An 8,972-nucleotide genomic window follows, 5' to 3' on the forward strand; every position below is an offset into this window, starting at 1 on the left:
ATAAAGGTGTGCAAAGTAATTTAAGATAATGGCGAAAGGAAAGAATAAAAAGATAAAAGTCGTAGGTGAGAGAAATTAGCTTCTCCCATTACACATAGTATATAGTATGTGAGTCCCACTAAATATTATGTGTAATCTTTATATTTATTAATTCAAACTCTTGGTTGTGTCTCCCACATCTTCTCTATCCTCTTTCCTTCGCATCATATTTGATTTTTTTTTTTTTCGAATATTAATATTTCGTATTCGAATGGTATGAGACTCAATATTAATACTTGACTTGTCATTTGACCTACTTGAGTAACTTTTGTAACTAATTTAATAAATCTACTATTTTAGATATTTGACAAAATATTGCTCGTTCTCGTGTAGAGAAAATAGATAGATAGTTTATTAAATGTTAGATTTCAAGACATGAACATTGAAATCTTGTCCTTTTACGGTAACGAGAGAAACTTAATATATGATTATAGACAAATTATTCATAAGATGATCAATAATCTCCTTCAAATTTTAAATTGTCTCACTTACATAAGATGTTCAATAAATTCGTTGTATAGATTGTCTCACTCACATATCCCATCTCAATGATTGAATCAAATCATTTATAACCATTAAAGAGAGCCGTATTAATAGTGTTACTAGCATAAAACACCCAAAGTTATTATTAACACCAAATAGTTAATTACAAGATTTTCGGGCGCAAATCACAACAAAATTATCCTTTTACTAAGCTAAAATTATGAATAACGTGTGAATCATCAACTTATATTATTAAGTTTATATATATATATATATATATATTTTGAGAAATTCCAATCTCTCATCTATTGGTTGAAAATGTAAGAAAATACATGTTTCATGTAGTTAAATTATTTCCACTCCGTCAATCATATTTTTATTAAATAAAAATAAATTTAAACATAATTCAGCTAACTAAAATGTATACTTGAAAATTATATATATATATTATAATCTCATTTTTTTAGAAGGATGCAAAATATATATATATATTTTGTTGCATTGAAAAAGTAATTATCTAGTGCAGTTCGACACTTTTTTTTTAGGTCCTTTTGTTTTACGGCTTTTAATAAAGAGTTTTTCAACTAACCCTAAAATCTAAACTAGTTTTAAAGTAAGTAATCAAGGCAACATAATTTTCATTAAAGGTAACATTTATGCAATAATCATCTCCATAATAATTTTCAAATGACAAATAATTTCCATGACAAAAGTCTACTTTCATGTATTAAACTCATCTTTATAATTCTTATAACGAGACAATACATTTTTTTTCTCGTTGTGTTCTATAGTTTATTCTTCTTTAGAAATCTTCATTTTAATTTATAATGGTTGTTTGGGATATTGAGAGGCGAAATAATTTGATAATTGTTTAACGACGTTGAATAAGGAGGCATCAATCAAAGAATGGAATCATATGCATTATTCTTGATATGATTGTTACAAAGGTCTTGGAAAATATGTTCAAACATGTTCATGATAGAGTGATTTATGAATTGTGATTCGATTATTGAAAAGCTTGATGGAAGAAAGTAAACGCGAAAAATCCTAACAAAAATTCAAATATTTTGAAAAATTCTTTTACGATTGAATTCTAACCAAAATAAATTTTAATGAGTATTTATGTTCAAGCTCATGTAGCTCATATTTCATATACTTTTAATAAATCTTTAAATTAGACCGGTGTTTTTTTTAAAAAAATTTAAAATTATTTAAATAATAATTATTCATATAAAAGAGAAAAAAAAAAGCACAATAAACATATTCTCATATTCTCAAAATTTATAGAAAAAATAATAAAAGAAAATACATTTAAAAAAAAGAAATTAACAATAAACTAAAATAGGAACCAGTTGTACAAAAATAAAATATAAAATATAGAAATCAAAATGATATTTAAATTTATAATCTCTATGGTTAGATGAGTTTCTTTCTCATTCGTCATTATGTTTTTAGGAATTTGCAACAAAATAATAATAATAATAATGAAAAAAAAAACAGTTGTTTTTTTTATGCTTAGAGGCAACGTTTAAAAATTAATGTTTGGGTATTACATAAAGTTTATATTTTCAGAGAAAATTGACTTGAGTGGTAATACTAAAATATATATATATATATATAATTTATTTATTGAATTTATATTTGGAAGGAAATTTATTATATAACTACTTTTGTCGTTAATGTTTAAAATAAAACTGGACTTTAAAGTTGATATGGGGAGAGATGTCCACGAGACAGAGTAGAATTTTCATTTTCGTTCCTATCACCGATTTAATTTTTTATCTATACGAAAATTTTCATTTATTTTTGCAGAGATTGGAGTGAGTATTCTATGCGAAAAAATTATAAGGATCGAGTTCCTACCGATAATTTTTTTATCGTTTATTTTTTTAAAAAAATAGTTATTTTAGAGTCTTCCTTCTTCGGTATAATGTTTATTAAAAAAATTATAAAAAAAATCCTAACACAATTTATTTTATAAGCAAATATATATAATATTCTATTAACTTAATTTAAAAATTAAAAATTAATATTAATTAAAAAAATCTAGTATTAATTTAAATATTATTATGAGAGGCTCAAAATTAATTAATTTTAAATTTGTTATATATATATATACATATATATATATATATTTTGAAAATATATTTATATTAGGTGAGATGAAGATTTGGATAGTCATAGGATATTCTTGTCTCAAGTAAAAAATGTTTTCCACTTCCTTCTTCATTCTCCACGTAAATAGAGGATCTCTTCCACGTTTTAATAGGTCTTATGTAACTCTAAACATAAGAATAAAATAGACGTCTCTTAATTTAAAAAATGGAAGGGCGTGAAAAATCAAAAACAAATTTGGTGGGGTCATGTGAAATAAAATAAAAGATATAGCTTGTTTTTTTTTTAAAAAAAAAAAATAAAAAATCTCTCCATATTTAAAATTCCAAAACATATATTTAAACATAATTTTATTAATATTTAAAATTATCTAGAATTTTTAAAGAAAGAAGAAACTTAATTTGTGTCCAACGATTATGAATTTAGATATAAAAAAAATTAATAGACATATTTGAAAGATAAATAGCTATTTTTTAAAATATACGAACTAATTAAAGACTAAATTTATTATTTAATTGAACAATAAAATAAAATAAAATGACGATTAAAACTACTTACCATGGAAAAAGAAAAAGATCATTATTTATTATTATTATTTCAATGTTATTATTAAACGAATTAGAATATTAAACAAATTTGTTTAGGTAAGGGTTTTCTTTTATCCTAGTTTTTAACTTTTCTAATATTTGGGGTTTACTTTTTAGTCTAATTTTAATTTTAATATATATATTTTAATTAATTTAAGTAAGTTAATAAATTTACAACCAAATAAAAAAAAAGTTGCTTAATTTGATATTACGGTAACTGTTAAAATAATTATGGATAATTATGCTCTTAAAAAAATTAGTTATAAGCAAAAATAATATTTGATAAATTTTAGTTTTAAATTTGAAAAATCATATAATTTCATATGTTTTTTTAGTAAATTAATTAATATTAAATGAGTGACTTAAATTAGACAATAATATAATTATTTTTATATATTGATATTAATTATCTAAGCTACAATCAAATTTATCAAATAATTTAGAAAGATAATTAATATAAAAAATGTTCATTATTAATAATTGAAAGATTAAAAACAAAATTCACTATTCTTTTAAAATTAAAAAAAAAAAAATCACAAATTGACAATTAGACATCAGAAAGAGCGAGTCTTCGCCTCCTTCACCGGTAATTGCGGTCACCACTCTTCAAAAAACCGATCCTAAATGTCTCAATCTACATCTGTCCGCACTAATGTAAAACCCTGAATCTGCCGCACGTGACTACCCATACGCTTTGGCTCTCAATCGTAATTCTGCTCTTATTGCAGGGGCTTTTTCGGTATTTCGCGGGATCGAAGTAATACGCGCGATTTCGTTGCGGCATTCTCGTCGATTTGATCTGGGCCGTTCATCGTTATCCCTAAATCCGCAATCCCGAAACCCTAGCTTCCGCTATTTCTACCATTTCGATGGTTTTTCAAACTTCCAATTTCGCCTTCTCCTCCTCTTTATATATACATATATATATTCCGGACACCAACCGAGCCCTTTCAAGTTCCCTGCCGGAGGTTTTACTTTATTCCCTGTCCAATTCTCTAATTTTATACAAGAATTTCAGGAAGAAGAAGGTACAAGACACAGCTATCTTAATTCTTCTTTTCTTCGTTTTTCCCTATCTCAGCCAGTAATTTCTGTTCCAAGGTTTTGAATCCGGGGTTTTCAGCTTCAACCTAGTTTCTTCATTTGTGGGTTTTCTTTTCTAGAGCTCAATTTGTGTTCCGGTCGTTCGTTCGGTCGGTACCTCATCGTTTCTTTTTTGTTCGGCCCTTTTCTGTAATATGGAGAGGTTGTCGGCGGTGGCTTCAGCTGCTTCTTCACTGCCGGAGAGGACGACGATGGCCTCGGCGACGTCTCGGTATGTGAGCTGGTATGAGGATTTCATTTCTAGTCATAAAGGGAGAAGAGAAGTTCGTTATTATCTGAAGCGCAGCGATGGGAGCTTAGATCTGGCCGTCGTGGGGAAGGAGAAGAGCCTAAGGCATATGTCTTATCACTATGCTTTGCAGAATCGGTTCCTTAATTCGGTGGGGTTGTTTTTATCGCGCACGAAGCTCAAGTCTCGTAGAGAGGTCGTTGAGTGGCTAAGCTCTGTTGTTTCTGGTACTACCGCGTCTCTCTTTTTTTTTTCTCTCCGGAATTTCCATTTCTGAGTTCCTAAATTTCTTCTCTTCTCCTCGACCTATTTTTTTTTTGTTTTTTTTTTTCGTTTTCATTTTTTCTCTGAAAAAAATTTAGTGAGGGGTTTTTGGTTTTTGGAGGGTGTTTCTTCAGATCTGGGTAATCTGGAATGATTTTTTTTTTTTTTTTGAAGTGTTTGTCTATTTATTCGTTTTCGACCATCAATTTTGTTATCTTTATCCCCTTTTCGTTGACGGATCTTGTTTTGTCGCTTCCTCCCGCTGTATTACAGCTAAAGGTTGCCGAGAAAACGAGAGAGATCTTGGGTGAAGATTTGCCTTTTCTAGAACGAAATAGAGGGTCAATTCATCGTGGGTTCTCATGAACCGCTCTTCATTTCATCTTGTCGAATGGCTCGGTGTTTGGAAGAGGGAAAATTTTGTGCTTTCTTATCCTTCAATTTTCCGATCTATTTCGATCTTGACGTGGTTGGGCCATAGGCGACATGTTCTTCTTCGCTTTTGTTTCACGTCGTTCTTCTGGGCTCTGTTGAATCCTCCAAGGGTTAATCCTTTGGGGTTTTCATTACTCACCCACATATTAAATCCCCAGTAAGGATTCTGTCTGTGTCTGTATTCATTTTTTGTCGAAATTTTCCTCTGAATAAGTGTTAGGATCCAGAGGGAACTGCGTTTGACAATCCGACCTATATTCATATCTCCTAAAAATCACTCTTTCGATTGTTTCTCTAGGTCTCATCGGATCTCATATGCTTTTCTCGCCTCTCCTGTTTTTCCTTTCTCACTTGGCTGCTTCTTCTTCGTCATACCATTAGTTATTTCTTCCTTGGATTTCTGGTGTTCGTGATTTTGTGAACTGACAGTTATCTGGGCTGCAGGCGCACTAATTGAATTTTTAAAGGGCTGATTGAAGCACAGGAATGCTTTTGGCCTCTTAAATATAGGTTAAGATCTTCCATGGCCAAAATTGTTATGCGGTTTTGATTTCCGATATTTTCCGTTTTCGTGATCTGGGTTTTCCCCAAAGATCGATTTTTTTTTTTTTTTTGCTGGCTGGAAGATTTTAAATTCACGAGCACCATATTTCAAAGTTTTTCGTTCTTTGGATTCTCGTTCATTCATCTTCGTAGCTATTTTCCCCTCGTATTTCCAATTTTCATGTCTTTTATCATGTTTATTTTGATTACTTGACAACAAGGTGTTCTTAATTTGATTGATGCAATTACTTTGTTTTACCAGATTCCCAACGTAAGACATCACATCCATCTGATCGAATAGTGGACAAAGAAGGTGCAGATGCTCGCCCATCGAACGCAGAACCCTTGAAGGTAATGCTAAGTGTCTGTTTGTTTTATCCACCAGTTGATGGTTCAGTGTTATATCCACTTGTGTATGTTCTGGTTTCCAAGTTTTTGAAAATTGGCTAGTCATTTAGGATTCTGCAGCCGCAAAGCTTGCAAGTTCTGAATGGGCCATTGGATCTGTACAAGTATACTAAAACAGGAGTAAAGATTAATTGAGCACCCTTATGTTGATGTAATTATCATATAACAGTTCTTTCCTTTTCATCTACTGATTTATTGTTTAGTTTTTAAACTATATCCTGACTGGTAGTCTCCTGTTCAGGATGTTCAACCATTAAGATTGGGTCAATATACCAGAGATTTTTCATGGATAGGATGTCCTTGGACATGTAAGCGTAAGCGCAGGCATTATCCATCTTTCAGTCGGAATGGCGTTAAGATCTCTGTAAGTATTTCTGCTTGTTTGTTCTCTTAACAGCACCGTTTCTTTCTGAACCGTTAGTCAAGGAAGTAATTAAGTTTTTGTTCATTTGTGCCTTGTATTAATCTTGCATTTTTTCTCATGATGTTCCAGGTCCATGACTTTGTATATGTCTTGGCTGAGGAAGGCAAGCGTCTTGTTGCGTACTTGGAGGATATGTATGAGGACTGTAGAAGCAACAGGATGGTTGTGGTACGATGGTTTCACAAAATTGATGAGGTTGATATTGATTTGCCACACAATTTTAATGACAGAGAGATTTTCTTTTCTCTTTGTCTTCAAGATCTCAGTATTGAATGCATAGATGGGTTGGCGACTGTTCTTAGTCCCCACCATTTTCAGAAGTTCCAGAACGAGGCGAAACTTACTCAATTGGAGCCATATGTATGTGTGAAGCAATTTGATAATGATGATATCAAACCCTTCGATATTACACAGGTTAAAGGCTATTGGAAGCAAGAGATACTCAGATACATGTATGCTCTTTCTTCTTCAAAAGCTCAAGGTCACTCTCAACACTCAGAAGATGACTTGAGTGCTGAGATGAGACCTCGAAAGAGGCATCGGCGATTGAATAATGAGGACCCTCAAAATAATGAGAAGAGACAGCCGGTTAATGTGTCTCCTTCTCTTGATGTGCACAGTTCAAGCCATAACTTGGTTGGTTTTAAACGCAGTGATGTTATTTTCAGTCCAAAAGGGGGTTGTGCTTCTAAAACTTTTATAGGTAAAGAGTTGAAGAGCAACTCTTCTTCAAGTCAGGTTACTGTTGGATCGGAGATTGAAGTTCTCTCACAAGATAGCGGCATTAGAGGGTGTTGGTTCAGAGCTTCAATAATCAAGAAGCGCAGAGACAAGGTCAAGGTTCAATATTGCGATCTTCAGGATGCCAATGATGAATCAAACAAGCTTGTGGTATGTGTTCTATTGGGCGATTATATCTATTTGGGGTCTTATTGTCTAAATTATAAAATGAACTAGATGGTTGATGCTCGTTTTTATATTGTTTTATTTGAATATGCAGGAATGGCTTTCAGCATCTAGAGTTGCAGGCCCTGATCAATTGGGTCTACGCTTCAATGGAAGACTAGTTATTCGTCCAGATCCTGGCAAGGGTACCGAAGGCTCCGCGGTCTATAATGTTGGGACAATTGTTGATGTATGGTGGCATGATGGTTGGTGGGAAGGAATTGTTGTTCAGAAGGAATGTGAAGACAAGTTGCGAGTTTACTTACCAGGTATGTATTTAGTGCAATGCGTGTTGTTTCAAAAGGAAGTCCTCATTTAAGACTAATACTCATTTCCATATACCTTCAGGTGAAAAGAAAGAAGCGGTTTTTGGCACAGCCGACTTGAGGCATTCTCAAGAATGGTTTGGAAACCGGTGGATGCAAATGCAGGAACGGCCAGATATTGCAACCTCCATTTCATCTCGAGTTGCGAATGAAGACCTCCCTGATAAGGTGTCTTCTGAAGGCAAGTTGGCACTGTTGACCCGAGTTGAGATTTGTGATAGCAAAGCAGCACGGGAAGGACGAAGTCAATCAAGCGAACCTCGACCGAACTCAAATGCTGTTAAGGCTAAAGAAGTGTGCACGGTACGAGATCTATCGAAGGACGGTTCACTTGCGAAATTGCGGTGGACAGGATCGAAAAAGAGAAGCCAACCCAGCAGCAGCAGCAGTAGCAACGCATTTGGGAAGCGCGAAGATGCAAGTAAATCCTTTCCTTCCCCATTAGCTTGTTCGAGTGGTTGTGATAGATTTATGATGGGAAGCTCCATGAAAGTAGTAGATCACGATAACTGCAAGTACCTGGGGGAGTCTATGTTCACCACATCGGTTGTGCCTCCTCTCTCAAGCTTGGTAATGTCAAGATGATGATGATGATGATGATGATGATTGGGATTGTTTTTTGGTTATTGCTTTTGTTCTAATCATTTCTTTGACAAGTTAAATTTATTCTAGTGTTATCTTATAGTGGTGGTGCATCTATTGGATGCTTTCTTTTGTATTCTGGTAGGCATAGAAATGTTAACCTTAGCGGGAGACCTGTGGCCCTTCAATCTTGATCTGAATGTATATGTATTATATATATTATTATATGAAATGGAATGAAATGATAGTGCCTAATGGAGCCCTTTGTTAGGAAACTCTCCCTTTCATGTTGTCTAGGCATCAAGTTTGGACTGTTGAGAGAAAAAAGATTAGTAGAGATTCATAACAAGGCTCTGCAATAAGGCGCAGTTTAGTTCGACCAAGCTTTCTCGTCTCATTTCTGTTGGTGTTCGAATTTGTTGGTCTTGGGATGGATGGGGATGGGGATGGGGATGGGGATGGGGATGGGGACAGGCTTGTGTGAAGGC

General features: G+C 33.0%; 1 protein-coding gene across 2 annotated transcripts; it reads left to right on the plus strand.

Annotated features, from left to right (window-relative positions):
- The first annotated feature begins 4,081 nt into the window (after window positions 1-4,081).
- Window positions 4,082-8,771, plus strand: LOC111460110. 2 transcript variants are annotated; one of them, XM_023103225.1, is made up of 7 exons: window positions 4,082-4,308; window positions 4,388-4,784; window positions 6,062-6,150; window positions 6,449-6,571; window positions 6,701-7,522; window positions 7,632-7,845; window positions 7,925-8,771. In XM_023103225.1, exons 2-7 carry the CDS (start codon window positions 4,463-4,465, stop codon window positions 8,485-8,487), a joined length of 2,133 nt encoding a protein of 710 aa, XP_022958993.1. In that variant the 5' UTR covers window positions 4,082-4,308; window positions 4,388-4,462; the 3' UTR covers window positions 8,488-8,771. The 2 variants fall into 2 exon arrangements, with proteins under 2 accessions (XP_022958993.1, XP_022958985.1); XM_023103217.1 differs by having other exon boundaries at window positions 4,082-4,784.
- The last annotated feature ends 201 nt before the right edge of the window (window positions 8,772-8,972 follow it).

Source organism: Cucurbita moschata, unplaced genomic scaffold (assembly GCF_002738365.1).
Source record: "Cucurbita moschata cultivar Rifu unplaced genomic scaffold, Cmos_1.0 Cmo_Scf00002, whole genome shotgun sequence".
Classification (NCBI taxonomy): domain Eukaryota; kingdom Viridiplantae; phylum Streptophyta; class Magnoliopsida; order Cucurbitales; family Cucurbitaceae; genus Cucurbita; species Cucurbita moschata.

What these genes read in the sequence shown, in the direction of transcription:
- LOC111460110 (XM_023103217.1), top strand. Translation starts at nt 4,463, where the DNA reads ATGGAGAGGTTGTCGGCGGTGGCTTCAGCTGCTTCTTCACTGCCGGAG. An exon ending in CGAACGCAGAACCCTTGAAG is followed by an intron (nt 6,151 to 6,448) that starts GTAATGCTAAGT and finishes TCTCCTGTTCAG; the next exon opens with GATGTTCAACCATTAAGATT. An exon ending in GTTGCGAGTTTACTTACCAG is followed by an intron (nt 7,846 to 7,924) that starts GTATGTATTTAG and finishes ATATACCTTCAG; the next exon opens with GTGAAAAGAAAGAAGCGGTT.